The following is an 18,694-nucleotide window of genomic DNA, read 5'->3' as shown; positions in this document are numbered from 1 at the left end:
GTCTCGCTTTCGTGTATTTAGCTAAGTATATATGTGTGCGTTGTTTTTTCATACAAAAGGGAGGCACACCCTGTATAGTCATTTCTCCTGAGAGGGGGAGGATAGAAATTAATTTTATTTATGAGCATCTAAATTGTTTAAAATTTTGCAGTAGGTCACTGTTACTTTTTAAATTTTCTAATATATATATTTCTTATGTGCGTGCTTGCCAAGTTGCTTCAATTGTGTCTTACTCTTTGCAACCCCATCTGATTCTTTGCGACCCCATGGACTGTAGCCCACCAGGCTCTCTGTCGATGGGATTTTCCAGGCAAGAGTACTGGAATGGGTTGCCTTTCCCTTCCCCAGGGGATCTTCCCGACCCAGGGATCAAACCTGCGTCTCTTGCATCTCCTGTGTTGCAGATTCGTTACCACTAGCGCCACCTGGGAAGCCCATGTATTTCTTATATATATTTTTATTAATTATTAATATGTATAACTATATATTTTTAAACTGTGCTAATGTTAGCAAATCTGTTTACATTTCTATGTAAGGCTTGCTGTGTTTTCTTCATTCTTAGGAGAACCTGTTCAGATAGCACTGACTCTGGACGTTGCAAGTATTTCCAGTATTTCAGAGAGTAACATGGTAAGTGCTTCCCTCGCCTTCCACCCATTGAGCGCCGTTCCTGTGTCTTATGAGGATACCCATTCTAGCTACTCAAAAAGGAACAGAGACTTACTTGGAATGGCAGGAGCTGGAGACCTATCCTGAAACTCAAGACAGTGGAAGATGCTTGTAAAACAAATCTTCTGAGTATCAGAGGGAAAGTGGGTTCAAAGGCTAGGAGGGGAGAGATGAGGGAGTGGGTGTGCTTGGTGAGGGATAAGAATGGGGAAAAATAAAAATGCAGGGAGGAAGCCTAAATATCACATGGTTCCTCACAGAGCAGGAGACAAGCTGATGAAAACCAATAATCACATAACTTCTTTCAACCATCCTCTCGCTTAAGAGAAGACATTTTAGATAAGGTGACACTACAGGCAGTTTGCCGTGAGAGTCTGCAGTAGGCTCCAGGTAAACGGGGCAACCTGAGCGCTTCGCTCACCAAAGCCTTGAAAAATTTAGTGTGGGCTTTGCAATCAAGGGAAAGCAAGCTAAGGCCCGAACATGCTCCTATGGGGCTCCCTTTTGGCAGTAGGTGTTATTATCTGGAATAAATAAGGCGCTTTGTTCTCTTGATGCTACAGGCCACCACCTCAAGACAAGCTCAATTCACCCATGCCTACTGTAGCATGTGCTCTTGACTTCAGTGGAAGTGGGGAGGGAAGTAAGACTTGACCCTTTTCCTTGCATTTTCTGAGCTTTCTCCTTCCATCCACTTCCTCTCCCTGGCTGCCCCTCAGGACTACACAGCCACCATATACCTCAGACAGCGCTGGACGGACCAGCGGCTGGTGTTCGAAGGCAACAAGAGCTTCACTCTGGATGCTCGCCTGGTGGAGTTCCTCTGGGTGCCAGACACTTACATCGTGGAGTCCAAAACGTCCTTCCTCCACGAAGTCACTGTGGGAAACAGACTCATCCGCCTCTTCTCCAACGGCACAGTCCTGTACGCCCTCAGGTAACTGGGCACCTGTGACCTCAGGGTTGGAGGGGAAAGAGCGGGGAGGAAAGGCAAAGGATGTTCTGACCAGTCTTAAATAACCACCTCACCTTCTCATGGGCCTGCCTTCTTAGATCCTTGTCCCCAGAGCAGAAGGGCTCTTTTTCAGTCCAGTTTGGCTCAACAAGTCTCTACTGAGAATGCGTGCTCTGTGCCAGGCCTGTGCTGGCTGTTGAGGACATGGGCTGAATCACATGTTGTCCTGACGCAGACGCATGAGCCAAGGAAGTCAGGGCACTGGGGCCCGCGGTGGGAGTGGGACAGTGGTTTGGGATGATGTTAGAGGTGGCTTCCGCGGGACTCTAAGCTGAGTCTTAAAGAGTAAAAGGAAGTTAGCAAGGAAGAGGTAAGGGGGACAGCAAGCACAAACAGAGAGGTGATACAAAGAACTTCCTTTTCATGGGCACAATGGGGCAGTTGGTGGCTACAGAATACATCTCTATTTAGGTGAGCTGTTCTTGTACCAATAGAAAATCAAGTACAGTCCTCCAAAGCCTCACCACCTGTTAGTCATGGGTTCCGCTTTGCCCCTTCTTCAAATCCCCGAGGCCAAAACTTCCTCCCACCCAAGTGTTCATCAAGTTGTTGTTTGGCGGCAACAGGAAAGATGCCCCTAAGGTGCTCCCTGGGGCAGCCTCCAGGCAGAGGACTCACCACTGCCTCTGCCAGGGCTAGACAATGACTGCAAACCTAACGCTGCTAGAGGCCTTCAGTAGAAGGCTAGGGACCAAATATTCGTGAAAGTGAGAGTCGCTCAGTTGTGCCCAACCCCATGGGCTATACAGTCTATGGAATTCTCCAGGCCAGAATACTGGAGTGTGTAGCTTTTCCCTTCTCGAGGGGATCTTCCCAACCCAGGGATCAAACTCAGGTCTCCCGCATTGCAGGCAGATTCTTTACCAGCGGAGCCACAAAGGTCAGGCAAAACCCCCACACCTCTTTCAAGAAGTCCAATAGACCGCTCCCTTGACCCTAACTCCAGTTAATAGTAAGGTGCCCCTTCCTTGCATTCCCGCAGCATGTGTGAGTGTGAGTGGGCATGTGTGTGTGTCTCTCTGTATTATGGCACATAACACTGTCTTGTACAAGGATAACAAATAATGGATGATGGTTAATAGCCTGGCTCTAGAGTCAGATAGATTTAGGGCAAGTTCTTGCTCTCTGGGATTCCCTGGTGGCTCAGACAGTAAAGAGTCTGCCTGCAAAGTGGGAGACCTGGGTTCAATCCTCGGGTCGGGAAGATCCTCTGGAGAAGGAAATGGCAACCCATTCCAGTATTCTTGCCTAGAAAATTCCATGGATGGAGGAGCCTGGTGGGCTACAGTCCATGGGGTCGCAAAGAGTTGGACACGACTGAGCGACTTCACTCCTGCTCTCTGACCTGAGGCAAGTTATTGACTCTCAGAGCCCAGAATAAACTGGATGCAAAAGCATCTCAAAAAAGCCAATGAATGATTCTGTTCTGTGATATTGTTGCAAGTTTGCCTCTGAATTGCCAACATTGTAACTTTCTGCACTCTGGACTCTGGCTTTAACCAAGTCTCATGGGTGTTGCTTAGTGCAGAAGAACTCAGGACTGCTTTGAATGTAGGCACCAAGTCACACACATTCACTCTAAGAGTCAAGGTGAAAGTTCTCTTGGAGCGGCCCTTAAGAGGGAATGTATACTTTCTATAGCATCCTTATAACACTCTCTATGAATCCATTTTTCCTTTCTTAGAATCACAACAACTGTTGCATGCAACATGGACCTGTCTAAATACCCCATGGACACACAGACATGCAAGTTGCAACTAGAGAGCTGTGAGTATACCTCATGCGGGCCCCTTAGAAGAGTTTCTGGGGTGACTTAGGTCTGTGCATGTGTGAGGAGTGTCCTATTCATAGTAGACTTTCTCTACTTGATGTTGATGACAATGGGTTCATCCCTTCTGGGTGTATGTCCAGAGAGACTTAGAGACTTTCAAAAATAAACCTTTCAACGTTATGTCTTTGGGAGAGGACCACTGTGCATTGGCACCAAGTATTTCCACCTAAAAGTAGACAGGACAGCAAAGCAAACAGGAGTCAATAGGACTAGGAAGGAGTCTCAGGAACTACTAAGTCATGGAAGTCAGAAAGAGCACAGCAGAAGTAAGAAATGGCAGATATACAAAACAATCATTGACATTTATTGCAAGACTGCTTTAAACTTCTAAAATAAATTATTTGATATACATAAAGCTTAATAGCATAATGCCAGTAAGTGGACATCTAAACTGCATCCTGGGGATTTGCTTATGATGAAGAATGAGGATTTACTCTAAGTTGATGGGTGTCAAATGAATTCCTGTACTGTGAGTGATCTTGTGGTTCCTTAGTAAACCACTCTGAAATGCCCACCATGGGGAGGTGGCACCTGTAATACAAGTCCTAGGAAGAAAATGCCACAGATAATGATTATTAAGGCATCAAGGCATGGCTTGCACAAGGAGGGAAAACTATAGTCAAGCTCTGGAAACCACTGGGTACTTCTTACATGGGGACACTAGTGGCCAACATCCAAGAAACAGAACCGTTATGAGACAGCAGTCATTTTTCAGAGATAGACTTTTAATTAAAGACTCAGGCAGGCAGATTAATTACCTTATTGACTAAATGCATGAAAAACCTTCTTGAAGCAATGTATCTGTTTGGGGGCAGACTAAAACTTGAGGTTATCAAAAATAGAGCTCATTTTCAGCCCCACGTACAAAAAGCAATTGCCCTTCATGGGTGGCTGTGCTCATCTCAAATCTCAGGAGTGAGATTCTCCTGGAAACTCCAGCACTCTGCTTGCACAAATATTGTCCCCAGTGAGCAAGGAAGCTTTCACTGAATCTGGGTTCAGAAACCTCACCAAGGGCTTTTTGCTGAATGCTATCCCTAGAAAAGAATTGATATCATGCCACAATTGCCCATATCCACTCAGGGACAGAGCAGTGAGAAGATAATGATTGTGAACATTTACCATTCACTTTGCCCACAAAGGTCCATATAGTCAAAGCTATGGTTTCTCCAGTAGTCATGTACAGATGTGAGAGTTGGAACATAAAAAAGGCTGAGTGCTGAAAAATTGATGCTTTCAAATTGTGGTGCTGGAGAAGATTCTTGAGAGTCCCTTGGACATCAAGGAGATCAAACCAGTCAATCCTAAAGGAAATCAGCCCTGAATATTCATCAGAAGGACTGATCCTGAAGCTGAAGCTTCAATATTTTGGCCACCTGATATGATGAGCCGACTCACTGGAAAAGACCCTGATGCTGGGGTGAGGGCATGAGCAGAAGGGGGCGACAGAGGATGAGATGGTTGGATGGCATCACCGACTCAATGGACATGAGTTTGAACAAACTCCAGGAGATGGTGGGCAGGGAAGCCTGGCGTGCTGCAGTCCACGGGGTCACAAAGAGTAGAACACAACTTAGTGACTGAACAACAATCCCATCATCAGTTATAAAAGCAAAGTATCTAAGTAGAGGCTTGTACAACTTACTTTTTCAGATAGTTTTTCCCTTTGGGATTCCAGACAAAATGATACAAGCAGTACAAGTTGCTCTGACTTGTCTCCACCTTTCCGCTGTTACGAATAACAGTGCTGCGAACACTTTTGTACAAGTCCTTTTATGGACTTAGGACTAAAACACCAGGTCAAATTTATGTTTAATTTTTCAAGAAACTGTCAAACTGTTTTCCAAAGTGGTTGCACCATTTTACATTTTCACCAGCAACATTCAACTTCTCCACACTCTCACCATCTATCATTGTCTATCTTTTTAATTACAGCCATTCTAGTGGATGTGAAGTGGAATCTTACTGTGGTTTTGATTTGTGTTTCCCTTATGACTAATGATTTTGAGAATCTTTTTATATGCTTGTTAACCACTCATCTATCTTCTCAAAGGTATTAACTGAGGATTAAATGAGATGGTAATGTTGTAAAGCACTTAGAAAGATAATTGCTTACTAAGTGATAGATATTATCATCATCATCCATGGGCTTTGGTATTAAACTTTCTTGAGGTCCAGTACTGGTTTATTTCTCATTTGCTTTGCTATCGTGAGAAAGTTATGCAGTCTCTCTGAATCTGATAATTTTCATGTATAAAAGGGGCAAAACATTACAGGTTCTCAATTCTAAGGCACAGCATTTATCGAATGGTAACATGGCAGAAAAAATGTAAGCTCTAAGCTCTACTTAATATATATCAACTGTAAGATTCATTTCAATTTCATAAAATGTAAAAAAAACTTTAAATAATGAAGAAATATATAGCTCTACTTTGCAAGCTTGTGAGAATCTTAGAGACATAATATGTAAAGGCCTTAATATAAATGTTTAGCTGCTGCTGCTGCTAAGTTGCTTCAGTCGTGGCCGACTCTGTGCGACCCCATAGACGGCAGCCCACCACGCTCCCCCGTCCCTGGGATTCTCCAGGCAAGAACACTGTAGTGGGTTGCCATTTCCTTCTCCAATGCATGAAAGTAAAAAGTGAAAGTGAATTTGCTCAGTCATGTCCAACTCTTGGTGACCCCATGGACTGCAGCCTACCAGGCTCCTCTGTCCATGGGATTTTCCAGGGAAGAGTACTGGAGTGGGGTGCCATCGCCTTCAATGTTTACTAAAAGGTAGCTATTATTACTATCATCAACTATATTAGTAAAACTGCTTTGAGATTTATCAAATACTTATGTTTGCAAACATCAATAAAGTGGCTGGCTGAAAGTTTTTTGGGGTTTTTTGGTTGCATTATGCCAATATGAAAATATAAACAGACCAAATGTCCCTGAGAATCCCCTCCAAAGTGTTAGACTGCCCTGAAAGGCAATGTCTACTATAGATCTTTGTGAGTTCACAGATATGTGTTAAAATATCATTTAAATAATGATAGAGGCCATTTCTAGTTACTTATCATCTACTAGGTGTATGCAGTGCTTAGCGCAGAACTGGTTCTCAGTTGATGGTGAAAAACAAGGTCATCTCATTCTGGGTACACACTGTAATTACACCTGAGAAATCATGCCAAGTCTTGCGTGGGATCATCCTTGGACTTAGCACCATCAAGAGAGAGCTTCTTTTGTCTCTACATCACAACGTTTTCCAGACCAGTCCAATCTGCTACCTTCTTGCACTGATCAGGGCACTCATTCACTTGGCAGGGGGCTATGATGGAAATGACGTCGAGTTCAGCTGGCTGAGAGGGAATGACTCTGTGCGGGGATTGGAAAACCTGCGACTTGCTCAGTACACCATACAACAATATTTCACCTCAGTTACCAGATCACAGCAGGAAACAGGTAACTCGTAGGACAGTTTGCACAAGAGCAATATAGCCTAGTTGTATTCTGAGTAAGAAATATCACCTCTTTTTCACTTGGCCCCTTCTGAGCCCAAGAACGCCTCTGTGATATGCCAAGCGTTTTGGCTTGGCACTTTTACCTGCTTTACACCCACTACTGAAATGGCCCCAAGGGGCTCACAGTCCAGTGAAGCAGATATCATGGAAACCAGCAGTTATGATGCTGCAGGAATACTCTGATAGAGAAAGACACAAGAAGAGGCTCATGGCTGGGGGCATCAGCGTGCCCATAAATGCCATTCTATACAACCACAATTTCTTTCATTGAAACTATGACAGTTCATTATTAACTATGTTTTGGTGAACAATGGATGGTTTAATGCAAATATAGCTAAGTTAAACATCCCACAGGGAATGCCAGGTGAGTAGGGTTGATCTCTTATTCCTTGTTCACCCTAACAGGAAATTACACACGATTGGTCTTGCAATTTGAGCTTCAGAGGAATGTCCTGTATTTCATTTTGGAAACCTATGTTCCTTCCACTTTCCTGGTGGTATTATCCTGGGTCTCATTTTGGATCTCCCTTGATTCAGTTCCTGCAAGAACCTGCATTGGTAAGTAGTTCCAATGGGAGATTTCTAAGAACTGGGTTATTAGGTCTTATTATTTTTTTAACTTTCTGCCATCCTTTTATTTGATATTCACAGGACAGTTCTAGGAGCTGGTTTCTTGAGAGAGAGAAAGAGAGACAGAGAGACTATGTTAGGAATAGTGTATTTTTAAACTTTGTTTTACAGTGACAGATAAGGAAGAATGGTGATTAGATGGACTATTATCAGTTATTTTGTTTACTGAACACCTCCCTCCAGTGAGAAGACAGAAGGAAACATTTAGAAAGTCGTTATCACTCATACTTGTACAAAATGGGCAAATCAACTCTTTTCCAGAAGACCACAGACTTTTTAGAATGAGCTCTGCTCCATTTCCAAGTCCTGTCCCTACTTTGCCAGCTCTTGAATGGAGACAGTTTGCCAGGTGGTGATGGCAGGTGCACTGACCACTGACATGGGTACATTGCTCACTTTCTCCCTAGGAGTGACCACTGTACTGTCAATGACCACACTGATGATTGGGTCCCGTACTTCTCTCCCAAACACCAACTGCTTCATAAAGGCCATCGATGTGTACCTGGGAATATGCTTTAGCTTTGTGTTTGGGGCCCTCCTGGAATATGCAGTTGCCCACTACAGCTCCTTACAGCAGATGGCAGCCAAAGATCGGGTAAGAATTTGAGGACTCTATATAATTCATCACCTGTGCCATATACTGGTCTGTCGAGAAGACCAGGACCTGGTTCCTGACCCCCAGGGATTCACTTTGCACCAGTCATTCTCATCCTTGTTCAATTGGGGGAATCTGATAGACATGAACCTTTTTAAAAAGACAACTCTTTTTGCCAGTGAGATATTAATATGTTTAATTTTCTAGCAGAAAATAACTGTGTTATCTGTATGCAACATAAAATCACAACCACGAGAACAAGCATCCATGAAAAACCTAGGATCAAATCAAACATGATCAGCTGCTTATAAGTTCCAGATTAATATGTATTTACTATTTATTCTTTTGTTGCCTTCTTGTTTTCTTAAATTATACAAGTAATGGTTTACAGAAAAATGTATGGAAAAATTAAACTGTAGCAAATTTCATGATTAGCATATTTGCCTGCTAACAGGGAAAGACTCATTATCTGGCTTAGCAGTGAAACACCACGGTTCATCTCTCAGAATAATAATAATAATGATTATTATCAATTGAGCATGTATGTGCCACACATAGTCACAAGCTCTTTGCAAATATCATGTCATGTAAATGCTCATGGTCATCATGTCACGTGTCACGTGCTCAGTCATGTTTGAGTTTTTGTGGCCCGTGGACTGTAGCCCACCAGGCTCCTCTGCCCATGCATTCTCTAGGCGAGGACACTGAAGCAGGGTGCCATTTTCTACTCCCAGGGGATCTTCCTGACCCAGGGGTCGAGCCCACATCTCCTATATGGGCAGGTGGATTCTTTACCATCTGTAGAGCCCTGTTAAAAATGCTCATAACAACTCAGGAAGGCTATCCCTATTTGTATAGCTGTGGGTTCTGAGTATGGGAAGATAAGTAATTTATTCAAGAGGACAAAGACAGGAAAAGGCAGAGCTGAGATTTGAACCTAAATCTGCTTGGCTCCAAAGTCTGACACATCTGTTTTTCCCACTTGCAGTGGGCAATGGACCATGCCCTTAACTATTATTCTCTGCAGGCTCATGGAACCCTGGGATTTTTTGGAAGCCCAGTTTGATAGACATTGGCATACTAAAGCTCTTGCTAACAGACAAAAAAAAAAAAAAATGATAGGAATCCAATGCAGAAGAGCTGCCCACCTTCAGCAAAGGGCCAGGACTGTATAAGGTTTAATGGGGAGAAAAGGAGGATTCAGAATAGCCAGTGATCCAGTTGACTTTTCTCTTGGGCTTGACTATCGTAAATAATGTTTCACACAGTCATATTACTCAACTACTAAAGGCAAATGATCATATGTGCCAGCCAAAGAATATGTATTTCATTTATTTTACTCCCTGTAGGCTTTCTTTTTTAAAAATTAATTTTTTTAAATTAAATTTATTTTTTTAAATTGAAGTTGAGTTGATTTACAATGTTATATGAGTTTCAGGTTTACAGCATAATGATTATTTTTATATATAATACTCCATTAAAAGTTATTACAAAATAATGGCTACTATTGCTTGTTCTATACAATTTACCCTTGCTGCTTATATATTTTATACATAGTAGTTTAAATCATTTAATCCCATATCCCTCTCTTGCCGCTTCTCTTTTCTCTTTCCCCTCTCATAATCACTAGTTTGTTTTCTATGTCTGTGAGTCTGTTTCTGTTTTGCTAGTTGTATTCATTTGTTTTATTTTTTTTTGATTTCACATATAAGTGATATCACACAGTCTTTGTCTCTCTGACTTATTGCACTAAGCATAATATTCTCTAGATCCATCCACATTACTGCAAATGACAAAATTTCATTCATATTTATGGTTGGCTAATATTTCATTATATGTATATCTCGCATATTCTTTATCCATTGGTCAGTTGAGGCACACCTGGGCTGCTTCCACGTCTTGGCTCTTGTAAACAGTGCAAGTCTGAACACTGGAGTGCATGAATCTTCTTGAATTAGTACTTTCATTTTTATCTGGATATATACCCTATCTGGATATATACCCAGGAGTGTAATTGCTAGATCTTATGGTAATTCTATTTTCAGTGTTTTGATGAACCTCCATATTGTTTTCCATAGTGACTGCACCAACTTACATTCTCACCAACAGTGTACAAAGATTCCCTTTCTTCCATATCCTAACCAATATTTATTTGTAGACTCTTCGATGGTAGCCATTATGACGATGCAAGGTGATATCTTATTGTTGTTTTGATCTTCATTTTTCTAATAATTAGATATGTCAAGTATCATTTGCTTGTTAGTCATTCTGTATGTCTTCTTTGGAAAAATGTCTCTTCAGGCCCTCTGACCATTTTTTTGATAAGGTTGTTTGTTTTTTTGCTATTCAGTTGTATGACCTGTTTATATATTTTGGATATTAACCCCTTGCTAATTTTGCAGATATTATGTCCCATTCAGTAAGTTGTTGCTTCATTTTATTAATGGTTTCCTTAGCTGTGCAAAACTTTTAAGTTTAATTTGGCCCCATTTGTTTAATTTTTGCTTTTGTTTCTTTTTGTCTTGTGAGGCTGATCCAAAAAAAACATTGCTATGATTTATGTCGGAGTATTCTCCCTATGTTCTCTTTTAGGGGTTTTAGGGTTTCAGGTCTTACATTTAGATCTTTAATCCATTTTGAGTTTATTTTTGTATATGGTATGACAAAATGTTCTAATTTTATTCTTGTAAATGTAGCTGTCCAGTTGTCCCAGCAGTGCTTATTGAAGTCACTCTTTTCTCCATTGTATGTTCTCACCCCCTTTGTCATAGATTAACTGACTGTGAAGTGGATTTACTCCTGGGCTCTCTATTCTGTTCTCTTGAGTTGTATGTCTGTTTTGTGCAGTGCCATGCTGTTTTGATTACTGTATGTTTCCATCTTTGTTTTGTGTTACAGTCTTTGATTTATGTCTTTTTTGTTTGATGTGAGTATTGCTACCCTGGCTTTTTTATCATTTCTGTTTGCATGAAATATCTCCTTCTCTCCCCTCACTTTCAGTCTTTGTGTGCATTGAACTTTTTTGTAGGCAGCGTACAGGTGGGTCTTGTTTTTCACCCCTATCACTCACCCTGTCTTTTGTTTGAAGCGTTGAGTCTGTTGACATTTGAAGTACCTATGCCCTCCCATCCAGGCGTCCACACAACACTGAGCAGAGTTCCCTGTGCTCTACAGTAGGTTCTTGGTCGTTGTCCATTGTAAATACAGCAGTGTGTCTAGGAGGGAGTTCATGAATTGGGAAGAATGGATACATGTATATGTATGGCTGAGTCCCTTTGCTGTACCCGGAACTATCACAACATTGTTAATTGGCTATACTCCAATACAAAAGCAAAAGTTTAATAAAAAATAAAATAACTACTGACAGTTATGTACCTACTGCCATGTTATTACTCATTTTCTAGTTGTTTTTTTGGTTCTTCTCAGTTCCTTTTTTTTTTGTTTCTTTTCTTATGGTTGATGATTTTCTTTAATAACATTCTTACGTTCCTTTCTTTTTGGTTTTTGGGTATCTGTTGTAGGTTTTTGACTTGTGGTAGCTACTTGTTTTAAACTGGTAGTAATTTAAGTTCAAACACATTCTAAATGAGCTACATTTTTTACTCCCTTCTCCTATACTTTGTGTTTTTGACATCATAATTTACGTGTCCTTCAACTGTTTTTTGCAGTTATAGTTACTTTTACAATTTTTTTGTCTTTTAATCTTCACACTGACTTATTTAAGTGGTTAAGCCTCAGTTCTTACAGTACGTTTGCCTTTCCTAGTGGGATTATCCCTTTCCTATAGATTCTTTCTTCTTTTCCACTTAGAGAAAATCCTATACCATTTCTTCTAGGGGTAAGTTTACTTTTGATGAATTGTCTTAGTTTTTGCTTGTCTGAGAAGTTATCTTTTCTTCAATTCTAGATGATAGTCTAGGATAACCTGGGTTGCAGGTTTTACCTTTTAGAGCATTGAATGTATTATGCCATGCTCTCCTGGCCTGCAAAGTTTCTGCAGAAAAATCAGCTGACAGATTTATGTGGGATCCCTTGTATATGATTCTGTATTTTTCACTTGTTGCCTTTAGAATTCTCTCTTTGTCGTTAACACTTGGCATTTTAAGTATATCTTGGTATGAATTTGTTTGAGTTCATCTTGCTTGGGACCCTCTGTGTTTTCGGTACCTAGATATTTGGTCCTTATTTGGGTTTGGGAAGTTTTTAGTCATAATTTCATCAAATACATTTTCTAGCCCCTTCTCTTTCTGGGACCCCTATAATGTGAACACTGATACACTTCACATTATCCCAGAGCTGCTCTCATTTTTAAACTGTTCTCATTTTTTTTGTTTGTTTTTCTTTTTGCTGTTCTGATGAGGTGGTTTCCATTATTCTATCTTCTAGATCATTTATGCGTTCTTCTGTATCATTTAGTCGCTTCGTTCCTTCTAGTGTGTTTTACTTCAGTGTTAAAGTCTTCATTTCTTTTCTTTTGGCCACGCTGTGCAGTTTGTGGGATCTCATTCCCTGACCAGCGGTTGAACTCAGGCTCTCGACAGTGAAAGTGTGGGGTCCTAACCACTGGACGTCAGGGAATTCCTAAGATTGGGTCTTTTTAAAAATATTTTTTAGTTCCTTGTTAAAATTCTCACCATGTTCATCTATTCTTTTCCGTAATTCAGTTAACATTCTTAATAATAATGTTTTGAATTCTTTATCAGATACTGTTTATTTCTGTTTCATTATTTTTTCAGGGGATTTTTTTTGCTCTTTCAACTGAGATCAGTTTCTTTGACTTTTCATTTTGCTTAAATTTCTCTGCCTCTATGAGTTTAGGTCAAACAGCAATCTATTGCGGCCTTGCATAGGCCTTATGTGGATATGTCCCTATACAGAGTGCTTTTGCTGGGAAAGCTGAACTTGGTGTGGAAGCTGGTCATACCTTTCCTCAGCATGTCTGGCAGCTGTCACCTTGGTGGAAGGTGGGACTGGAGATGGAGGAGCTAGAGCCTGGTGTGAGGTGTGACTTCCTTTCTGCCCAGTGACCCTCCTCACCCTGTTAGGGTGGATCCCAAGCTGCTGGAGCGGAAGCCCTGAGGACTGGGCCCATGCTGGCTCTATCCCTTTTAAATGTATGCTTTTCCCGCTCCCAGCCCCAGGGGGTGCTGAAGAAAGGGAGGCCTATAGGCTGGGTAGGCTGCAGAGAGGGGTCCCAGTTCTCTCTGATGTACTGTCTGGGCAGGCACCAGCAACTGTTGCCCTTGCTCTGCTCAGGTGCAACCTCAGGTCCGAGTCCTCTTTTCCTTCGTAGCTGATCACTCCTCCAGCCTCTGCCACCCCAGCCCTGTTGTGAAGTCGCACCACAGGGCAAGCAGGACCTGTGTAGGCTCTCTGTGTGGATTGGGGGCAGTGAGCTATGGTGTACCAACCATTGTCAGAGGCCTGGGCTGCTTCTGATATGCTGCTTGAGTAAGAGTCAGCAATGGCTGCCACCACCTCACCCAGGCGCTGCCCTGAGATCAGGTTGCCTCTGCGTTCCATAGCTGAGTTTTCTTTCCAGTCCACATGCTATGTTGTTCCAGCTGTGGTGGAGAATGGCAACTCCATGGGATTGCAAGAACCATCATTATTTCTGTTTGTGTGGCAAAAGCCTTAAGACACTGCTGATTTCTATTAATTTCCATAATCAGTTACTCCCTTCTCCCTGAAATAGAATGCAATCGTCAAACACTTACTAAATGCTTTACATAATTTATACCATTTAATCTTCCCATTACTCTCAAGAGGTAGGTATTAATGTCATCAACATTTTGCAGGCAAGGAAATCGAGTTCTAAAGGAATTGAGGTGACTAAAACGTCACAATAGTGAAAGACAGAATGGGATCTGAATGCAGGTCAGTTATCTTCAAAGCCTGAGCAATTAACACCCTAGAGAAAGAAATGGCAACCCACTCCAGTATTCTTGACTGGGAAATTCTGTGGACAAAGGAGCCTGGTGGGCTACAGTCTTTGGGGTCACAAAGAGTTGGACACAACTGAGCACACACACACACACACACACACACACACTCGACTCTGCACATCTAGAATGGGGAATGGTTATTCTCCCCATTATACAAGCCGATGACTTAAAGACAGATGCCTATAAGCAGGATATCAGGACTGCCAAGTCTTGCTTATCAGCCAGTATATAAGGCACTCAGTATTGCTCTCTCCTAAACCTAATTATTCAATATTAAGACCTCTAAGTATATGAATTGTTGTTGCTTAGTCACTCAGTCGTGTCTGATTCTTTGCAACCACATGGACTATAGCCCTCCAGGTTACTCTGTCCATGGGATTTCCCAGGCAAGGATACTGGAATTGGTTGCCATTTCCATCTCTAGGAGATCTTCCTGACCCAGGGATCGAACCCACCTCTCCTGCATTGGCAGGTGTATTCTTTTACCACGGAGCCACCAGGGAAGCCCCACGTATATAAATACCCACTTACTGATTTTTCTAAGTCGTCTATCAAACTAACCACCCTGTTTATGAACTAGGGGAAAGCAAAGGAAGTGGAAGAAGTCAACATTACTAACATCATCAACAGCTCCATCTCCAGCTTTAAACGGAAGATCAGTTTTGCCAGCATTGAAATTTCCGGAGAAAACGTTGACTACAGCGACCTGACAATGAAAACCAGTGACAAGTTCAAGTTTGTCTTCCGAGATAAGTTGGGCAGGATTGTTGATTATTTCACAATTCAAAACCCTAGTAATGTTGATCGATATTCCAAACTACTGTTTCCTTTGATTTTTATGCTAGCCAATGTATTTTACTGGGCATACTATATGTATTTTTGAGAAGATGTTGAACTGTTTGCAAGCCAAAGATCATCAATAAAGCAACGTAATAAAGTAAACGATCTTCTAAGCCAAGTGCGCACCCTAGCCTAATGGTGCCCCAAGTGACTAAAATAACATCTGAGCGTTTCTCCTCAAGGAATGGTCCACCCAGCCATTATTTAAGCTGTGTAGAAGTCCTAGCACTGCGTCTTTTAATAGGAATATCTACCCATTTATTTTTTATTTTTATGAAAGACATCCCTATGGAGCCCAAGATTACAAGCCTACTCAGGACTGACTGCCCAGTGGCTCCCTGGTCTGTGTTTAACTCATACAGAAAAGGACAAGGGAGCTATTACATGTATGGAGTCAACTGGCAGAGCTTGTTTCTGAATCAATCACACATGCTGTTTAGTAAATCTCTACAGTGCTTAAAAAATACATTGTTGCTTAGTTGGGGAGTAACATTTTCTAGTTTTTGGTTTTGATTAAAATGAAATGTGGGCTTAAGTAAATTAACTGAAAGTCAGTGCAGTAAATACCAAGATGAGTTTTTTTTTTTTTTTTAATAAATTTATTTATTTTAGTTGGGGGCTAATTACTTTACAATATTGTAATAGTTTTTGCCATACATTGACATGAATCAGCCATGGGTTTACATGTGTTCCCCTTAATATAGTATCTATTGCCACAGCAGAACTGTCTGCATATTCCAGTAAGTCCTACCATTGAAAATCAAATATAAGTGAAGAAAAAGTTAGTGGACCAATAATCTCAAACATGAATCTCTTCTTTTTTAAAGATACTGGGAGAGCTCTGGGGCTTCATTCCCCCATTTGACATGTCTTATCATTTTACTATTATATGCAAGCCAGTTCTAAACAATGCTGAAGCCGTTTCCCCACTTCATGGGAAAAATGGAGGAGCTTTATAAAAACTTACTCTAAGAGTCTTTATACGGACTATTGTCATGAAGCCTTGCAGAATCAAATCCAGCTCTATCTGCTGCTTTGACACTGAGCAACAGTTTGCCAGCAGCGGATCCCTGGCATCCTTCCGTGAGGAGCTTTTATCCCTATGCTCTAATGACGAGGAAGGATGCTTATTATAATAGATAATGAGCTGCATCACCCAGAAACAAGTGGCTTATCACAAGTGGCTTGCTCAGACACCTGATCTTTCTAGCTGGACTACTTTGAGTGGCTTATCCTACCTCAGTAGAAGAAGTTTGATCCTGGGTCCAGAGCTTTCTGAGTAACAGTCAGTAACTTGTTACAGAACAAGGTGCTGCAGGCGAGCTATCTTTTCCATGCCCAGCCACTCTCACCCCAACAAAGGAAGCACCTCAGGTGCATCCCTGCCTCCTGGCCTAGCTCAGCCGACAGTACCATAAATGGTAATTTGTGAGTGTGCCATGATAAAGGCTTTGGTCAGGCTCAATCTTTTAAAAGAATCTTGCCATCTTTAATTCTTTATCTTCCTTGTCTAATAAATGTATCCTTTTACTTTTCCTTTCGGAAATAAACTATGGCTTTGGAAGATCATCTTTCTCCTATTCCTGTACCATAGGCTCTCATTCTTTCCCCCTTTATGATACTGCTAACAATTCAGTTTCTATGGGTTTGATCAACTGAGCTTTTTAAACAAAATGTTTCTGATGGGAATGGAAGAATTAAAGAGGTGGATGCAACTGTATGGTTCAATAATGTTTGTGATTCTTTTTAGTAAGGATCGAAAGGAAATAATCTATTTTGAAACTCTACTCAAGCATTATATTTTTTAAAAAGGTATAAAGATGTGAAACTGTGAAATAAATATATCATACTAGCTACATACAAAGTCAAATGGTCATCTATAGAACATGTTTAAGATTCCATTTGGAAAAGGTGTTCATCATAATACAAATTCAGTGGACTCACAGCTTCCATCCTCATATTCCCTTCACCCTAGACCATACACATATATATTCATACACACACACACACACACACACACCCCTACTATTTCCTACTGAGGAAGGTAGACACTCGTGAAATAGTCAGTGTCATTCTTTGACACCACTGTATCACAACACCTGCTTTGTAGATAAACAGCTAGGCCTGGTGGTATTGAAAGACCTACTTCTCAAAAAATGTCCTAGATTCCCTTCCAAGTGTTCTCCATTAATTTTAAATTCTCTTTTGTTTTTGTTGAGTGATATTTTCATAGTTTGAGAATATACTTTGGGGGAAAAAATTCTTGAAGGAAACTCATTTGGTTGCAATATTAGCGCTCTCAGTAAAAACACTGCAAATATTCTAAGGCTGCCCCACGTACCGTACCTGCTCAGATCAGTCCCCAACTCGCTTTATCCAAAGCATTTATTTCTTGGGTAAAAATAGCAAGACTAATCTCATCAATTATTTTGACATTGAGAATATCAATATTTAATATCAATATCAATATTCTCAATACAGGGAGGAAGATATATATACATAGATGTAGATATATTCAATAACAAGCAAATGCCAGCAGGTTAATTTCAAATGAAAGGAAGAAATGGAGAAATGAGCATAGCAAAAAAGAACTAGAGATTACAGTAGACCACAAACTGAAAATAAGTTGGCAACGCAGAGGAGCATCATTAGGAGAAAAAAATATAGTTTGAGTTTTCAGTCACAGGAAAGTATACTGATAATCTGTAGCTAGGGAAAGTTTGACCACCAGGACTCAGGTGTGGTCTTTCCTCAGTACTATGCATTACTCTTACACATACAATTCTTCTCAGCTACTTGCTCACAGTCAATTTTGATCCATTAGTAGTGTGTTTACTGCCAAAGAGCCTCGCTTAATAGGAATTATACCCCATTACACAGTCAATATAATTTGTGTGTTTTACTAATGAATTTAAAGAAGAAGGAAAGAACATTTGAATACATATCTCATGTTTTAAAAATGATTTTTAAAATATATAATATACATCTTTTTTGAGTTTTTGTAGAGAATTTATATATGTATATATCAGACTGTAGTATATTTGGGTTGAAAAACATTGAGTCCAAGATTAGCCACTACACTTTTAAAAAGGATGTACAGAAAAGGAAAAAGAGTCAAAGAAAAGTTGCAGAAGTGATTAAAATTTTGGAAAACAGATCAGTGAGAAGGCCGTTTTGCACTTTGAAAAGCAGGACTAAATGATAATGACTGTCATTAGGTTCGGGAAGGTTTTGTACATGAGACATACTGTACCACTATTCACCTGAGTAAGTGAACTGAAGAAAAGTAAATAGAAAAAAACTTAAAAGAAAATCTAATTGTTTTGAAGAAAGAAAATGTGCAGTTTGCATAATGAAATGCAGTTGAATAATGAAATGCTCAGATAAACATCTAGTATCCATCTGGAAACTTCCCATGAGAATAAATAATTTTTTCTCCTCTTTGATTTTGCCATCCACCTGTTTGAAAGCAGAAGAATCTGCTAGGTAATCTTGGGAGGTTGTAGATACAAGGAGATGCCTCTGGCTTCAAAAAATTAAAGTGTCATAACAAGTATTGCTAACAATGTATGCCTAAGAATATTCCTGGTGGCCCACAAGGCTGAGTTCCAAAATTATGCTTTCTTCTGGGGGATTTGAAAGGGAGTCATGTGACCCACAGCT

At 40.7% G+C, this 18,694-nt stretch overlaps 1 protein-coding gene across 3 annotated transcripts in view; it reads left to right on the top strand.

Moving 5' to 3' along the window:
* GABRP (gamma-aminobutyric acid type A receptor subunit pi) overlaps positions 1-16,751 on the top strand; it is a 54,279-nt gene extending 37,528 nt beyond the window's left edge. For all 3 annotated transcript variants that reach the window (XM_081520775.1, XM_081520776.1, XM_081520774.1), the window contains 7 exons: positions 563-630; positions 1,389-1,606; positions 3,369-3,451; positions 6,825-6,962; positions 7,427-7,579; positions 8,059-8,246; positions 14,772-16,751. In XM_081520775.1, coding sequence (XP_081376901.1) covers positions 563-630; positions 1,389-1,606; positions 3,369-3,451; positions 6,825-6,962; positions 7,427-7,579; positions 8,059-8,246; positions 14,772-15,074 — 1,151 coding nt within the window. In that variant the 3' untranslated portion in view covers positions 15,075-16,751. The remainder of the gene's footprint in view (positions 1-562; positions 631-1,388; positions 1,607-3,368; positions 3,452-6,824; positions 6,963-7,426; positions 7,580-8,058; positions 8,247-14,771) is intronic.
* The last annotated feature ends 1,943 nt before the right edge of the window (positions 16,752-18,694 follow it).

This window comes from Giraffa tippelskirchi, chromosome 8 (assembly GCF_054371585.1).
Source record: "Giraffa tippelskirchi isolate mGirTip1 chromosome 8, T2T-mGirTip1v1.2.pri, whole genome shotgun sequence".
NCBI classification, from domain to species: Eukaryota; Metazoa; Chordata; class Mammalia; order Artiodactyla; family Giraffidae; genus Giraffa; species Giraffa tippelskirchi.
Note: the sequence above shows the minus strand (reverse complement) of the source record. Positions and strands in the feature narration are given on the sequence as shown.